At 40.1% G+C, this 17825-nt stretch overlaps 1 protein-coding gene and 1 long non-coding RNA gene across 16 annotated transcripts in view; one reads left to right on the top strand and one right to left on the bottom strand.

Annotated features, from left to right (window-relative positions):
• Nucleotides 1–1537, bottom strand: part of LOC111944255 (uncharacterized) — a 28588-nt gene extending 27051 nt beyond the window's left edge. The window contains exon 1 of the long non-coding RNA XR_015274574.1: nt 1403–1537. This is a non-coding gene — a long non-coding RNA (uncharacterized LOC111944255). The remainder of the gene's footprint in view (nt 1–1402) is intronic.
• GYG1 (glycogenin 1) lies at nt 1298–17825 on the top strand. 15 transcript variants are annotated; one of them, XM_086844177.1, is made up of 9 exons: nt 1839–2165; nt 2372–2741; nt 5014–5149; nt 7019–7193; nt 7532–7694; nt 11079–11205; nt 14355–14574; nt 15252–15302; nt 15525–17825. In XM_086844177.1, the coding sequence occupies exons 3-9, from the start codon at nt 5145–5147 to the stop codon at nt 15684–15686; spliced, it is 903 nt and encodes a 300-aa protein (XP_086700303.1). In that variant the 5' UTR covers nt 1839–2165; nt 2372–2741; nt 5014–5144; the 3' UTR covers nt 15687–17825. The 15 variants fall into 15 exon arrangements, 14 of the variants coding, with proteins under 14 accessions (XP_086700298.1, XP_086700299.1, XP_086700304.1 ...); XM_086844176.1 differs by having other exon boundaries at nt 1843–2161; XM_086844172.1 differs by lacking the exons at nt 1839–2165; nt 2372–2741 and adding an exon at nt 1298–1731.

Raw genomic sequence — 17825 nt, 5'->3', positions numbered from 1 at the left:
TGTACATGCAATAAAATCACACAAGGGAACCATAAAATTTACAGCCTGTTCAACCACGAACATCAGAAAAATCTCAAACGTGCATATGCAAACAAGCGTTAGCATAGGGGTGGACATGGCACATCTCTGTCATGCTTTCAAGCTGAATAATGGCAATACTAGTTTTGGGGTTTTTTTCCTGATTGTTTAATGTGGAAACCAGAAGGAATTATGCTCTTTTGCTCCATTCTAGCATAACACAAAGGAACCAAGGGAAGGGGGGAGGGCAGTCACCAACAGTGGCTATTCTATTGTTTTATCTCAAAAACTTGGCAAAGCAACAAGCTAGACACAGCTGAAATGCGCTGGCTAAAAATTTCTCAAAGCTTTCATCTGAGACAGACACAAACCTGCCTAATACTATCATAGAGAAAGTTTGTCAAAGCCACGGATACCTGAAAAAGGGTTCCATACTGCAAAATATTAGTAATTTTTTAAATTACATGTAAGAAACATGTAAAACATTACCAGCATTGCCTAAAATTCTGATACGCACAATTTTATGCATACCATGCGTGAATTATAAATTAACGGTATACTCTAAATGCATATTTTGGGTTGGGGTTGTTTTTTTGTGGTTGGTCAAGGAATGCTTCCTTGATTTTGGTATTTTTAGACATCATTTGATTTCAAAACAGATCTACAAAAATTGTCTCAGCTCAAACATGATCTTCCGTATCGGGGAAATCAGAAGTTGGGGTGTTCTTTGTTCATGAGTTTGCATTTGAGATTTTGTTTATTTTTTAAATCCTTTCATGGCTCATTTGCCATATCAAGTCAGAAAGAAATCCCCGTCCTAACAGACTTCCCTCCGTTTTCTGTGATCAAAAAGCAGTTATATTTTATTGTCTTGAGGAAGGTAACGGAAAAGGATCTGGGCATCCTTGGGGCCATAAAATTGAACACGGGCCAAAAACGCTGTAGTGCCCTTGCTGAAAAGGTGAATGGTATCCTGGGTTGCAGGAGGCAGGTCGAGGCAGGGGGATCCCTGCCCTCTGCTCAGCACTGCTGAGGCCAAACCTCAGCAGGGCTGTGCCGAGTTCTGGGCTCCCCAGTATGGAAGACACGAACACATTGGAGAGAGGGCAACAAAGAGCCACAAAGATGACAGAAAATAAAGCATCTCTCCTAGAAGGAAAGGCTTAGAGAGCTGGGACCGTTCAGCCTTGGAGAAGAGGCAGCTCGGCGGATCTCAAACACCTGTATTAACACCTGCAGGGAGAATGCCAAGAGGACGGAGCCAGGCTCTTCCTAGCGGTTTTAGTCCTTCTTCCGGCAGGGCTTAGCGGTCACAGGAGCTACGCTCCTCCCGTATACTACCGCCGCTCCCAGCCTAAGCCACAGCACCCTGACACGATCCTACCCTCTATTCGCGCAGTGGAGTATTTTGAAGCATTTCCAAGCTCCGCTTTACCCGAGAGGCACAGAAATGGGTGGGCAGGGGGGTTTGAGGCCTCCCGGAGAGGGCGCGGTGCCGGTCCCGGAAGGAGGGGGTGACGTGCCGCCGCCGCAAGAGGCTATGGCGGAGGCTCCGCCCGCGGCGTCGCGGGGATTCCTCAGGGCGGGGCCTCCTGCCGCTGCCACGGACGTGCCTCTGCTGGCCCCGCCCCTATATAAGGAGCGGCTTCAGCGCGGTCCCTACCGTGGCCGTCGCGTCTCCCGCAGCCGACCTGCGCTCGGGCACCATGGCAGGTCAGTGTGCGCCCGCCCGGCTTGCACCACCCTTCGCGGGGGCCGCGGGCCGCGCGCCGCGCTCGCGGAGCAGCCACGCGCTCCCGGCCAGCGGTCGCGGCGGCTGCGCCTATTTTTAGGCGGCCGTCCCGGCGGAGAGCGTGCTCCGGCTGGTGGGGGCAGGGGCTGCCCGCGGGGGGGGTCGGAGCCGTCCCGCCGGGCCTCACTGTGCGGTTTGAGAGAACGCGCACGGTGTCGGCTCTCTCCGCGCCTATCTCGATGCTCTGCCTCAGGCTCCGTCCCCTAACGGACGGGATGCAGCCGGCGTGGTGAGGAGCAGGCTGGGTCGGAGATGCCACTTGTAGGGCTACAATGGCTCACAGGGGAAAACGCAGCCCTCTCCTGAAACGCCTGAGAGAGCTTGTGATTTCTGTGATTTTGATACTTTGCAGTGAGTAGGTCCTTACCGGCTCTCCACGAACGTGTTGCTTTTTTCTTCCGTGTTTCTTTTGGTTTTTTGTGGGTTTTTTTTTGGTTGGTTGGTTGGGTTTGTTTTTTTTTATTTTGTTGTTGTTTTTTTTTTTTTTTTTGCGGTTATTTGTTTTGTTTTGTTTTTCTCCCGATTTTCACATGAAGTCAGGAGATTCGGTTTCATTTTCAGGTCTGGAAGCCTGCAGGAAGTCTGCCCCCCCCCAGTGCATGTCTTGATAACATGCTCCTGTCTCTCTAGGAATCCCGTACTCAAAAAAAAAGTCAGATATACTAGCACCTAACGCAGAGAATAGGAGGAAAGGCAAGCGTCTGTGAACTCTGGCTATGCCTACAAAAAATCTTCCAGGGGAATTTTTAAATGATCTGGGGCAAGCACTCCAATAACCTCCTGCATGCCATCAAATGAAAGCTCGCTTTTAGCTCAGACTTCCAGGATGCTTGTGGATTTTTAAGGGCTAGTACAAAACATTGCAAAGAGATATTACAGCCCGTGACCTGGGCAGCCAAAGAGGTCTCTGAAGTGGCATGGTTTTGTCTGGGTAAGTCAGTTAGGAAGCTGTCTCTCATTCTATGTCGTTTTACAGACATACTGTCACCAAGAGTTAATTCTCTTTTGGGCCTAACAGTGGTTGCTGTGTAAACGCAAGATTCTGTGTTTACAGAGAAGGGGAAAAGGATGAGATAGGAGACCCATACACCTGAAATACCTGTTGCTTAGGTAGAATGGACTAGTCTTTGCAGATATAACTTCCATAATAAGCACCAATGGGTCTTACCCAAATTGTAGTGTGGGCTCGTGTACTTGTGAATGTACTTTAGATATAGAATAGAACGTAGTTTATTCAAAACTTCGGAAAGTTATGCTGACTTAGATGGTCTTCAGATTGGCAATATTCACCTCCTGTCGTGCAGTTGTCAAGTTTCCTCCTATAGCTGAGATGCAGTAGGGGGCTTCTTAGCCTTTACTCCATCATTAAATTGACTTTATTTCTCTGAAAACCTTTGTGTGTGACTATTCAGTTTCAAGAAGATGAGAGAGAGTAAAAGTATATCTGCTAACAGGTCAGTGAAGAAAAGACCTGTCTTTCAGTGGCAAGGTCACTTTAAGAATTAGTCTTACACCATTAGGGGAAAAAAACCCAAAAAACAAGCAACGTTCAGATGAATATTGGGCACAATCCCACGTTGTCTACCCTGGACTTTTAGTGAGCTGTCTGAGAGTATAGTTTCAGACTTCCATGTATTGAATAGTAACATGCAAATTACCGAGTGAAAAGCCCTGTCCTATTAGGAGGATGTTTATACAACTTAAAATGTTACACACTTGCCCTTTCAAAGAAACATAAAGTTGGTCTGCAGACTTGCTGAATATGAACTAGTACAAATAGGCAGCTAAAAGTGAAAGAAAATATCTTTATTCCTGGCATCATAGAAGCTTTTTTGATCTTTGTGATTGACCACTATAATCTAAATCCCTTGGGACTAGTTGGTTTTGCTGCTAAGCAAAATAGAAGGTTTTGTAGCTGGTCTAGAGATCTTGCAGACCAGGTTTGCAGAGTTTATAGGCAATTATGGTATATGATTATCTGTCGTTGACTGTTGAGGGGGTATTAAGTTAAAAAGATATTGACGAAGACTGCCTCGAGAACTGAAGAGTTGAGGCAAACAACAATTTTTCTGAAAGGAGTTGGTATTTTAATCTTGCTACTAGGCTTGACAGTAAGCCTTTAAGTGCCCAGGACTCTCACTCTGTTCTAACCTAGTTAACACCTTCTGTAAAGAGAAAATAAATCAAAGTTGCTAAAATAAATTTGGCTCTTGAAATTCTTTGGAAGAAACTGTTTTGTTGATAGAGTGAAAAACGGGTTGGTAGAAAAGAGCATGCTTTCTAAAATGATACAACTTTGAAAGGAGGTCTATATGAAAAATAGTTAACAGGGAACTGAAAAACTTCTATAAGGTACTTGTTTGCTTTTGTCAGTCCCACTCTGGCAATTTAAAACAACATGAAAGAATGCAAAGCTTGTATAAAAAGAGAAGGTGAAGTACTTATTGAAGTACTTTAATAAGGACTATATGGCAAAACCATCTCTCTTAAGCTGTATTTAAGATACAGCTGGAGCAGAAGATCATAGTACCTCTTTTTGTTCAAAGAGCGAAAATTGTTCCTGCAAGTTTTAAATTGCTTTTTGTATTACTAGTTACTTGCCGTTTAAATCTTGCATTCTTGTGACAGAGCTGCAATCATGGGTTGCAGAACAACTCATCTGCAAAATCCTGAGCTAGCAAAACTTAAAACTGTTGTCTAAGATATAATTCAATACTTACTTTCATTTGGAAATGAAATGCAAGTTTTATGTGCTTTAGCTTTGGGGTTGAGAGCTGAACCTAGAGAAACTCTACAAAACCCTACTAACTTTAGGCCAAAAGCACGTCTACTGACTCCAAACACTTTTTGCATAATTGCATATTAGTGGCCAAAGTAGGGCTCTTTAGAATTTGGGACTGTCTCTACATTTGGTGTGACTTATTTAACCTGTGGACAAATTTGAACTGTTGTTCTTTTGAAACGGTCTTGATTTTTGTGGGTCATTTTACTGCATTTTGCCATTTGTCAAGTTACCAACAGCAAATACAGGTATGCGAGTAATCTGCTTCATTGAGTCACATAGGAAGGCCCTATACACAGAAGTAAAGGGCATATCTTAAAGGCCTCACAGCGTGATTACATAACAATACTAGGTTTAGAATGTATGTCTCTCAGAATAAAGTAGTGGATCATGCTAACTCGACCAAGTTCATTTCTTCCAGATCAGTCTTTTGTGACTCTAGCCACAAATGACTCCTATGTGAAAGGAGCACTGGTACTTGGTTCATCCTTGCAACAGTACAGAACAACAAGGAAGCTGACTGCACTCATAACTCCTCAGGTCTCAGATCTTATGAGGTAAGGTCACTCACATACTTCAGACTGCAACAGTTGCTGCTGATGTGCAGGTTGTAAAATGAAAGTTAAATTCCTCAACAGTAACCTTTCAAAACTCTGGAAGCTAACAGCTCATTTCAGCAGAACTTAATTTATCTATGCTATCTGGGGTTCTGTAAGTTCTTCAAACATGAAGCTTTGTGTTTTGGTGTGGTTTTTTTCTTCCCTGTGATCAGTTAAATAGTCTGCAGTTAGAGCTCTAAACCATGACTTGATACTGATATTTCCACTGGATCTTTGCTCTTTTGTAGTCCTACTTAGAATTATCCAACAATGTGATACTGCCTGTGCATTTGTTAGTGCTATGTGTGTATGCATGTGGAGGTGGAAGCAGGGAATTGGTATTTATTTGTTTTGCAGAAGTATTCCTCATCGAGATAATATAACACAAGCTCTCTTGAAATCTAGCAGACACTTCAAATTTTACCATGAGTATGTCAAATTTTACACTGAGTATGTCAAATCAGCAGCTGAACAGAGACTTCTAACGAGGTCACCACAGTACATCAAATGAAGTTAACAGGCTTCCTGCAGCCTCCTTAGAATAGTGTCACTGTGGTATGGACTGGATTCTCTTTCCACATGTAAGAGGGTAAAAAAAAAAGACAAACAAGGAAACAGTAACTATGGGAACTACACATGATGGGTCAAGATTCTCTGCATGAGGAAGAAATTCTGAAAAGAGTTATCAATATATAGACAAAATAGAGAGGTGACTCAATAAAAAAACGCAGTGACTCTCCCTGGAGTCTCCTGGCAGCTAAACAGTCGTATCAATATTAAGATGTTGCACATAGGAATATCCATTCCAGCCTACTAGGTGAGTGTGCTCTTTTAAGATGAGCCCTAAATGTACCCATGTGCTAGTGGAAGCCAGCTAGTCCTATGCCCTTAGTCATACCTATGTACTTAGTGGTGTAATTGGAACTTGCATTTCTCGCCCTATCTCCACTAGCAAAGTATGCCTGAAGTTCAGAAGCACTGTCCACACCGAACTGTCGGTACAAAGGCTGCCTTGCAAAGCAGAGTTCCAAAACTCATTTGCAAGCTCTGTGACGCAAATTGTACTGGTAGTTGCTGAGCATTCAAGATAGCTGTAGAACAGTAAGACTTTACTGATGTTTCCTGTTTTAAGCAGGACCTTAACACCTTAATCTCTTGAACTAATGGTAATGCTCTATTGATGGTAAAGCAAAGGATATCTGGCACAAATTTTCACTAAACTGCCTGAAAGTTTGTCACTCTCTAGCGAATACGATACTGGCTCAAAACATTTCTGTACCCACAGCGATGACTGAGTCAATCTTGAAAAGATTTTATGGGATAAAGAAAGGTTTAGCGACTGGGTCTAGTCAGATGTCTCAAATGTCCTAGATGTCACAAATCCAGAACACTGTAAGTATTGCATAAAATTGTGTCTCAGCAGTAGCTACTGTCCTGCTCAAGCTAGTCTAACAGCTTCCCATTTCTTAACTGCCTGCTCAGAGTAGACTGTTAAATCTGAATCTGGATGGAAAAAAAAAAAACCTTTGTACAAAGTTTCTTCTACATAGCTGTAACTTACTGGACTTGATAGCAATGGCAACTAAAACTCTGTGGAAGAAAAAAAAAACCCAAGAGACTTCTCTGTTCCCCAAAAGTTTGTACATTGCAAACTTTGTGGCAGACAGGTATACTTGTGTGTTCCAACGTATGCAGTCAACTCCTGCCCTTTTTCAACAAGAAATGTTGACAGGTTCCCTGCTATTCCACTTCTTTTACGGAATCTGTCATGTGGTCTGTTGTTGTAGTAACACTAGAACTAAATCTTGCCAATTGACTCTTCCCCAGGAGAGTGCTGGAAAAAGTCTTTGATGAAGTCATATTGGTAAATGTCTTGGATAGTGGGGATTCAGCACACTTGGCGTTAATGAAAAGACCTGAGCTGGGTGTCACACTAACAAAACTTCACTGCTGGGAACTGACACAGTTTTCAAAATGTGTTTTCATGGATGCAGACACAATGGTAAGTGCTTGTGTCCCGTGTATCAGGGTGTATCACATGACCTAGTATCATGGTTGTTGGATTTTTTCCTGTGGGTTGTTTTTGGGTTTTTTAAGCATAGGGGTAATAGAAACCTTTTACCAGATTGACTAGTGCCAGTAAGAATGTGTGTGCCTTTTAAACTAAATTTAACTGTAATGAAGTCTGTGGGGACTATTTCTGTAAAGTATTGTCTTTCATAAGGTGAACACTGACACAAGAACTTTCATTCATGTCTTAATGTTGATGCTAAAATCCATTAAAATGTGATACCACAATTCCTAACCTAAAAGCATCTTTTTAAACTCCTTTACAATTAGGTTTTGTCAAATATAGATGAGCTTTTTGAGAGAGAAGAGCTGTCTGCAGCACCAGATCCAGGCTGGCCCGACTGTTTTAATTCAGGAGTTTTTGTTTACCGACCTTCCATTGAAACATACAGTCAGCTGTTACAGTTTGCCACAGAGAAAGGCAGCTTTGATGGTATGTATTAATTTGTATGTCAGTGTAAGTACACCAAAATGGTGACAGTAGTTGGGATGGCTCAGTAACTACATACATCTCAAGGGGAGTCTATATGATAGAATTCTTAACACAACTATGCAAAAACTGTATCCTTCTCAGAGGCTATCATTACCATATGTAGTCAATTTTTTCAGACTTTGTGAAATAAAAACTGAGTTTGGCCTCCAGACCAAAAGGTGTAGAATCATATAACAAGAAATGAAACTCCACTACTACGCTTCAGACATTCCTAATGCTCAAGGCTTGAATGTTCCATACTAAGCTGCTATAGAAAAAAAATAGTTCTCTTTACCGATATCAAGTGCATGTGGTAGCCTTGGCTGCTTCCCACTATAGGTTACTTGGGATCAGCCACTGTACCAGGTTTAAGCTTGAGAATCCCAGTTCTGCTGTCCTGTAAGTCTACTAAATCTGTCACTGTCACAGTAAATGAGTATGTTGTTTGGAGACGACTATAGTTAAAGGCTTCTGATTATCACTGTTTCCTGTCAATTTCTTTATTTAACTACTGTGGTACAAAACAAAGTCTAAATTAAAAAACTACAGAAAATTATGTAAATAAGACCATAAAATGGAACTCTCGGATTGAAGGTAATGAGCTAGCCCATTGATTTACCTCTCAGTACTTTGTGAAAAGTAAAATACCCAGATGTCACTCCTGGTCTGCAGAATAATCCTTGTTACTGTAACGACTCTTGTGTGTGGCCTTCTAAAGAACATTAGTCAGTCGCATGCTTAATGCCACCTAATGAAAATGAGTACTGTCGTGTAATAAAGGTCTGTACCTTGCTGTGCAAATTGATCACCAACTATGGGAAAATTTATAGCATAATTCTGAATTGTTGCATTAAAACAAACAAAATCCCCAAAACCAAACAAAAAAAAACCCCAGTCACCCCCTCCCACACCCTCCCCCGAAAAAAACCCCAACCCCCTCCCCCCCAAAAGCAAGCAAACAAAAAAACCCCAAATGAATAGAATTGCTACTACAATATGCTTTCTGACTTGAAAGCTAAAGCCACGCAATGGTAAAGCTTCTGTCTTAAATGCAAAGCAACTGTTGCAGCACCTAACAGCAAAAATAGTGGGTTAATTGTTTAGGTATCAAATTCCTTGAACTGTTATTTGTACTTCAGCTTCAAAATTTACTTAGTTTTTATTAAATGGTAGCACTGATGTGAGGAATGAGACCATGAAGACCTAGACCATCTGTATAAGCTATTGCCTAGCTTGGGAACTTGGTAGGGAGAAAGGGACTTGAAAATTAAATTAACTTAGAGAGTAATAAAAGGGTCTAGGAAATTTAGTAAGAGAAACCTGTGAAGGGTCACTGCTTTTAATAGGACAGAGGGATGCAAAGTTAACCTACCAAACTATGTGTAGTTGAAGTCAAGCTGTAAGTTCCTTCTTTGCAGTAGGAGTAACTAGGGAATGGAAAACCTTCTAGAATATTTCTTGCATGTAACAGCAAACAGCTGCCTCCTATGTAGTGATGTTGTCCAGAAATGGCAGAATGATGGCTACTTATATAGACATCTACTGTGTCTGTCTAAATTTCACCTTTCTAGATAATAAAGAGCATGTCATGCAACTACTCTAGATAGCATCTAAAAGTAGTGGATGGAAAAAAAAAAGCTTGGTTTCAGAAGAAATCTGGTAGTACTGCTACCTTAGGAATGTTGCTATGGCTTAGACAATCCTCTGGCTCTTTAGCCTGGGATCCAAAATAGTTGCTTTTACAGTCTTGCTGTATTGTACCTTCATATGTATCTGTAACTATATAGTTAATATAAGCACTGCCTGATTTTTCACCTTATGTCTGAGATCCTGTTTATATATAAACAACCCTCCTGCTGAAGTCTGAATTAGGACAGCTAAATGCTGCTTTCATTGTCTGCTTTGGCACAAATGCATGTAATCTGAAAAAAAAAAGTCAAGTACATAAAACAATCCAAGCAAGAGCAAGTCCTGTAGGGTAAGTTAAGTACACTGTTGCTGCCCCTTAGGTTCTTTTATGATGGATACAAGTTCTCCAAAAGTGCTTTCCTTCCTTTATGGATTGAGAGGCAAGTCAGAGGTTTGAAATTACTAGACTGAGTCTCCAGGCTGTTTCTCACTCTGCAATCTGCATGTATGCTGACAGCTGTAACAGGATACCTAGAATTTATATTTGTCAGTGTACTGTCTGTACATCTAAGTTTATGCCCAGCCTCTAGATACTTCAGCTGCAGAAAACAAATTCTGCTCAAACAGCACTGATGGTATAAACCTTAATGCTGCCCTAAATCGAATCATAGGCCAATAAAAACCTTTTCCTGAGTCAGCAGAGACTGAGTGCTTGAGAAAACTCAAGATTGAAATGAAACATTGCCTACTAACTTAAGCTATCCATTTATCTACTCTTTAGTAATGCTATTTGTGAATGCTGTGAAAGAATACAGCAAGTGAAAGTTGGAGGACTCCCTTCAATCTCCTCGATAAGAGGAATCACCATTTAAAGACTAATCATATTCATTGTGATAAAGAATGAATGGATATAGATAAATAGGTTTTTACTTCTCATTTGCTGCTTATAAACTAGTCTAGTCTGCTCTGGTCCGAAGGCTATATTTATTTTTTTAGCTAATCTACTACTGAGATACCAAACAACTTCAGACTCACTTAACCTTGTAACAACTAACTACCTGCAAACTAAGAGCTGACCTCCTCTGAGCACAGATTGCTATCCTCATTTAGTGGTTAGTCAGGAGCTTTTTACTACAGAACTAGAAACACCTATTGTCTGTTAAGGAATGTAATGGAGTTTTACTAGAGTTGTCACCATAATTACATGTGCTTTTCTTATCAGATCAGTGTGGAGGTAGGTGCATCTGGGACTGCAGGTCTAACAGGCCACTGCTAACTCTGTCAGTGAGATTATGTTGGTTTCATGCATTTGTAAGCATAATTAATAAAACTAGTTGTTGCCATTTCATCTTCTGAGCTGCAGTTTTCCTGAAGCTGACCAGTGCTCAGTTAAACTGTTTTATTGTGGGAGTTTTTTTGCTGCCTTATACAGATTGAATTTAAGGTGTAAAAGAAACTGAATGGCAGAGTTTGTGAGCAGCTTCCTATCTTTTAACAAAAGTATCCCCATCACACTATTTCATTCTCTCTGCATTTTTGGAATATTTAGAGGCTGCAAGGTTTACAGGGTTGTTCACAAATAGAACTGTAGTACTCTGTGCCAGACTTCTACAGGACATGATAACTGCATTACCAACCCTTACTTAGTAAGGTGACTGAAAAAGATCCTTGAACAGCTGTCTGATGCTCGTAGCCTATTAATGCTTTCTCTTTTAGGTGCAGATCAGGGGTTATTAAACACCTTCTTCAGCAGCTGGGCAACAACAGACATGAGCAAACATCTACCGTTTATATATAATTTGAGCAGCACTTCTGTATATTCCTACCTTCCAGCATTTAAAGCGTAAGTTGAAAACTTCAAGAAGACTTTCAGAGCATACATAAACTAATTTCTTGTAACAGAATGAGCAGGCATGATGTGAGCTTTCACAGGTTTTCTAGAAGGAGACTGTTCCTGTCACTCAAAATATCACTGTTTTTTCTCTTAAAAAAAAGGTTGAATTGATGAAAGTCAAATTAATCATCTCAAGATAAACACAGAGAGACAGCTGTATCTGTAGCTTAAACCATTCACCCCTGGTGAAACGCTGAAATTGATTTAGAGTAAGCACCTTTGACAGGTCACTTGCAAAAGGAAACACTCTTCCAGTATTTGGATACAGGCTAGTACAGTTCTAATCAATGGCAGTATGCTCTTCAATCAACTTGAGCTGAACTTCAGCATGTCGCTGGTGGTATCCTTCCCACTTAGATAACTTGCCATTTCTTCTCTCCAATTATTTAGGGTATTTGACAACCAGTAGTTACAGTTTCATCTAGTCAACCTATACCATTCAAATAAGTGTTTGAATGTCAAATTCAAGCTAGAATTCTCTCCTAATGGTCCTTCTAGACCACTGTCAGTTCCTTAAGTAACAGCAAGATGAAAGAAAGAATACAGCCAACCATAAATCATTGCGTGTTTCCTCTGTGACAAAAGTTGTAGCCTCCCTAGCTAGCAGTACTAGTTTGGCATGTGAGTAAACTGTATGTCAGAGGCAGGGTTGTTGACTGTTTTAACAATCCAGGAGAAAGGGGGCGGGGGGGGAAGAAGGGAAACTGAAGCGTTACACAGAAACTCTTTATCTATTATGAGCTACAGAAGTTGGGGGCAAGGGAAAGTGCTAAGTGCATAAAAACAATCTGATCTCTGAATGACATCAGGTTTCTAGTGTCTAAAGCTGGCAAAGCAGGGCTTGCTGGCTCAAGATCAAACTATGTCTTGTGATCAGAATACTGTTTGGAATCTTGTCATGCTGAAAGTGGAACACTTATTTAAAGAAATATATGCAAGCCTCAGAATGACTAAGTAGCTGGATAGCATTGGATAAGCTAACGTCTATTGTAGAGTGGGCTCTCCTTCCATGGCTGGCTGTTAGTCACATGACCTTAATTTTACAAATTACTTTGTTGCCAAGAAAGACTAATTGGATCTGAGGAGCTCCTGACAAAATTTCTCTTTAATTGATCAAATAGCTTACTCGACTGAATTCATCAGACCTTCAAAAATAGAATGCTGGAAATGCAGCCCTTGTAAGTAACATTCCCTGCTCAATAGGTGGAACAAGTTCCCTTGGTTAGATCAGCAGCTATGCTCCTGATAATCACCAGTTGGAATATAGTGAAATTTAAACCTACTGACAGCAATAGCTAAGTTTTTTGCAGCTTTGTACAGCGAGACTAGATTTCACAGCAGTCTCAGTAATCCTTTTTCCAAAGGAAAATGCCAATTCATGACAAATGCTCTCTAACTTCAAAACATTGATGAAGGACTTTTCTGGGAGATGTGGAAAGACAGATTAGTTGCTGAGGCCAGTGTGGACATAAAGCTTCCTAACAGTTGAGCTTAATATCAAAATAAAGTATTGCAGGTCCAGAAAGTACCTAGAAAGCAGAGGCTAAAAACATTGTAGAAGCTTGGCATCTCTTGTTCTGACTGTAAGTGGACAGGATACCAAGAGGACACTTCACCCTTTGCAACAAATGTCACATGATACTTCTTATGCATTCTATTTTCTAGCTTAACTTCCCTTGATTTTTGAACAGTAAGTTTCTTCAGAACAGCAACAGCCTAAGATGCTGAAGAAGAAAACTTGGATTGTTTAGTACTGTGACAGCTAATAAAACTAAGGTGGTCCCCTTATGCTAAATCTTGACTTTTGGGGTTTGAAGTTAAAGTCCAGTAACTGATCTCTTGAAGACATTTGTTTTTCCTGCAGTTAATGCAAGTATTTGGCCTTTCATGCACACACAAGTCTTTACTCTGCAAAGATCAGTTGTATTCAACACATTAAACATGAACATTGAAATACAGTCAGGAGCCTTAAAACAATATGAAGCCCATAACCCCATCCAAATGCAGACTTGGTTTGAATATTCTATGGCTTTTGAAATACACCTATATCGTCTCCATACATAAAAGTCTAATGTCTGAGTCCTGGTCAAAATGACCAGCATCTGCTTAATAAAATGTTAGGCAAGCTACTTCATGTTACTCTCCGTTTCAGTCATGTTATGTCAACAAGAAAGCCTAATATGATACAAACTGAACTAGGTGAGATAGTCCTTGTTAGCAGAAAGACCAGTATTGCATGGTCACAAAGCTGGATCAAGCTGAAACCAAGTTCTGGAACTGTAGGAGAATGACATGAATGTTGTCTCTTTCAGTCTTAAGTTCTTTACTTAAGAAGAGGTGCATCTCATCTATACTTTTAATATAGAACAACATACTGATAACAGTTGGGACAAAGATGGAAGTCCACAGTGAAAATGGAGTTTAAATAGTTTCAAAAAGAAATGAAAATAACCCACCACCAAATCCACCCATGGCTGCCCTAAGGTTATTTAGGAAGTAAGGGCTGTCTAGCAAGACCCCACTGCACCCAGGTCAGGAGTCTTCTAAAATGCCTTGGTTACACAAAGTTATGATTTTGCAGGGACATGGTCTCCTTGCAGCACAGCCACCCAATGATCCATTTCTACAGGGCTATAAACTGAAAGGGTAACTCTAAACACTAACCCTTCTCCACATAATACTTGTAATGCTTAACTCTCTGGCTTGCTGACTTTGGAGTAGAATCTTTTTCACTTTTAAAACCAGTTCCGATTGCAACGGCTGCTTGTGACTGCTCTCTCCCGAGCTATGGACATCATCCTAAAGACGTGAGTTGTCTGTAAGTATTTAAATAGCCCAGACCATTAGGTTTTGGTTGTATTCTGACTAGTGTAATGTAGAATTCAGTTTGCATTTTTTCTATTGTATTGCAATGCTTTCAGTCCTAATAGGCACTGGCAGTTTGATCATTTAGCATTTAGCCTCCTAAAAATATTAATATTTCTGTTTTCTGGAAAAATACAGACATAGCAGGTTAAAAAAAGTTATGTCTGCCAGTCAAAACTCATTTTCTATACACGTGTATAAACTGACTCGTAAACTTTTTTTCTGCCCAACAGGTTTGGTGCAAATACTAAGGTAGTGCATTTCCTGGGAAGTACAAAGCCATGGAACTATACATATGACTCCAGAACAAAAAGCATAAAGGGCAACATGGACGACCCTAAAATAGTTCACCCAGAATTCCTCAACATGTGGTGGGATACCTACATAGCCGATGTTTTACCATTACTAGAACAGCACGGAATTGTTAAAGATATTACTACAGGAGTAAATATGGTATGTTCTTTAGTAATCTTGTATATCCATACATAAGTGTGGATGACAGGTTATTTACCATTGCATCAATTTCCCTTCCCTCTGTCCATCTCATAGCATGGGTGTGGTTTAGTTTGTGGGATGCAGGGTATTTTAGTTTTCTCCTTTTAAGCTTGGAATTAATAATACTACAAAAGAGAAGCATGCTAGACAGGTCTTGGACATAGCTGTATGCTTGCCTAAAACAAACTATGTACCTTGTTAATGTTGCACCAGGTCTTTCACTGGTAACTTCTTGGATGTGGTTACTTCTTTAATGTGTACAGAGAATGGCCTAACTCTTAATGTGTTGCAGCTAATAAGGTTCTCAAGCAGAAGAACCTCAGTTCAGCATGCAGATATGTACATACAGATCTTGCATGGTGAATCACATTTAGGTAAGCCTAGGATAACTTGAGAATCAATACTTATATCAACAGGCAGTGATGAATGCCAGTACTTATTAACATTAAAGGAATGCTTCTAATTCTAGTTCTCATACACAGAGTTTGTAGTTTAGTAGCCTGCATCTGGCTGCAGACTTCTTAGTCTTAGTACATGGACCAGTTTAAGTTCTCAGCCTTTCTAAGAGCAGTTACTGATCTCTTAAGATGTGCTTCTCTTGGTAATCTTGCATCTTTCTAACAAACTATTTGCAGCTATCGGGCTTGGTCTATACTCTGGCTTTCTCTTGTGGCTTCTGTAGAGAGGTATGAAGAACTTAAACTTTACTTTTTTTTTTTTTCTTTTTCCCTTGCCAACTTCTGTAACTCTGCTTTGTTATTTTTCTAGGAAGGCTGCACAATCCCTACCCATTGGCAATGCTTGCTACTGTGCATGATAATATTTACTTTGTTGTCCCATTCTATGGCCTGTTGCTCGCTTTAGCTTTACAAAGTATTTCTATATTTTAACTCTGCCTTTCCTTTTAGGCAGAAGTTACAGAGGCAGTGTCCCACGTGTCAGTATCACCATTATTATCCACTGAATCTTCAGAAGAACGCAAGGAACGGTGGGAACAGGGCCAAGCTGACTATATGGGAGTGGATTCCTTTGACAACATCAAGAAGAAACTAGATACCTACCTTCAGTAGAAGAGCCTGTCTCAAACAGTGGTGATGCAAGGACTTATTCCAGAACTAACAGCTAGAAAGGTATAGATGGTGGTCAGTTACACTTGCTAGTAGCTTGAGGAAAAACTTCTTGGCTGAAGGCCTCTGCAGTGCTACAGATGAAGACTGAGCAAAAGCTAGGAAGCAGAATCCTTGGGCCACCTATTACTGCCCAATTTCCAATTCTCCTTACTAGATAAAACCAGGTATTTTCAGCTTAAAATTTCTTCTGTTTTGATCAATTGGCTCAACATATTCTTTAAACTGGGTTTGTTACTTCACCTCATTAAGGTGATTAGCATTGATTCCTTTGCTTGCTGTTTTAGATGTAAAATCTAATTCATGGGATTGCTCATACACTGGAGTGGTAGCCATTCTGCTTTACCATAGATGTATTAATGACACTGGAATGCATACAATTGTAACAGTAATAGCACTGCTTTGCTCTTCCAGTCACAATTGCACTGAAATTTTGACCAGGTTCTTACGCACAGTGCCTGCAGCATGGCAGAATGCGTTTTTCAGTTCTGTATACTATGGGACTAGTAAACTGAGTTTTATCTGTTCCTTGCAATGTTGCACTTGATACAAAAATAAAAAGTTGTCATGCATTTGTCTTCCCTAAACTCTTGAGCAATTAAAAAAAAGGAGCTCCAAAGCAGTCTAACTAAAATATTTAACAGGTATAAATACCTTAAGCTTTGCTGATGCTACTCAAGCTCTCATTAGCAAATGTCCAGCTTTTAGTTTGTAATTATTTAGAAGTATGTAGTCATTTGCCAGGGAGCTGTTAAGGGCCAATCCCCCTATTAGCTTGCCATAAATATAGGACAGGGCACTTGAGGAAGTACCTGCTGAAGCTGTTTACATTAGTAACTTGAAGTCTGGGAAGAAGGTGTCTTTCTTTCAAGAGGCTAAAGAAACATCATCCCTAATGTAAGCCCTGTACACTGAACTTAATCCCAAACACAACAGTGATACTACTTTGGCAAGGAAAGACTATGTAGTTGCTTAAGTAACTGTATCTACCCTGGTAAGGAAATCTACTCTTTCCATGTGTAAAGCCAGTAAAAGAAAGTGCTTTTTTTGCTACTCTCAGGCTACGTGTACTCCAAGACACATAGAAAAGCAGTAAAAATAAAGCATACTGATGACAGAGATTAGCTGTCATCTGTACTGAGGTTTAGATCTATCCTTTAGCCAAAAATCTAAACAGAACAAAATCAGTGTTCTTTGACAGCTGGATCTTGTACTAATCCAGAAACACTAAGAAAATATTACTTCATTATTTCCTAGTAAAGGAGGACTTTGGCTGGAATCTGGTGGTGGTGTTAAACCTTTAGCCTAGAGCCAAAATAAACAATGGACAAGGACTCACCATTTGCTGGTAAAGCAGAAGACATAATACAAGTATAAGGGTTGGTCTGTTTTAACTTGTTTTCACTAGTAAATTACTCTATGATTTAATTGGTCACCATTTAGGAAAAATGCTAAAAGATGAGGTCCAAACCAAAGTAGCTTGTAGCTACCTGAACTCCCACTTGTAACTAGCCCTTTCCTGTATGGGTTTTTCTTTTGCTGTGTTTTTGTTGTTTGTTTGTTTGTTTTTTTCAATGGATAAATTTGAAGTTGTATGAAAGCAGGAGGGATTGCTAGTTACAGTCTGTAATGACAAAAATATACTTTATCAAACAAATATTGGAGAGTTCTGTGTACTCAAAGGCTACTCTATGGAAAATGGTAAAATAATCTTTTTAAGAGAAACACTAAATTTTCCTCCCCTTGTCTGTATTCATACTTGAGAATAGGCATGTTACTTATTTTTAAGCTAAGTGGGAGAGAACCAAGAAAGTATGAAAGTATGACATTTATCACCTGCCTGAAAATTTGGTTTAGCATGTAAGTTTTGTTACGTTAATACAATAAGATGAGGAGAGATGCTGAATAAGATGAAAACCAGTATGTTTTGGGTTAACAAGTACAGTTAGTGAAGAAAGATAACCTGTGAAAATAATTCTGTTGTAGCCTCTGTAACTCATAGATGCACAAAGCCTCAGGAAAGGTATGACATCTATACCAAATTCTATGCAGCTTATTTTCAATAAAATGACCTTTATGTCA

Source organism: Cyanistes caeruleus, chromosome 10 (assembly GCF_971803275.1).
Source record: "Cyanistes caeruleus chromosome 10, bCyaCae1.hap1.1, whole genome shotgun sequence".
Lineage (NCBI taxonomy): Eukaryota > Metazoa > Chordata > Aves > Passeriformes > Paridae > Cyanistes > Cyanistes caeruleus.
The sequence above is the reverse complement of the archived record's forward strand: the minus strand, read 5'-3'. Positions and strand labels throughout refer to the sequence as shown.

Coding starts and splice junctions, on each gene's coding strand:
- GYG1 (XM_023932688.2), top strand. CDS start 2,083: ATGGCTCACAGGGGAAAACGCAGCCCTCTCCTGAAACGCCTGAGAGAG. Junction 2,162..5,013: donor TGTGATTTTGATACTTTGCA/GTGAGTAGGTCC, acceptor CATTTCTTCCAG/ATCAGTCTTTTGTGACTCTA. Junction 7,695..11,078: donor AGAGAAAGGCAGCTTTGATG/GTATGTATTAAT, acceptor TTTCTCTTTTAG/GTGCAGATCAGGGGTTATTA.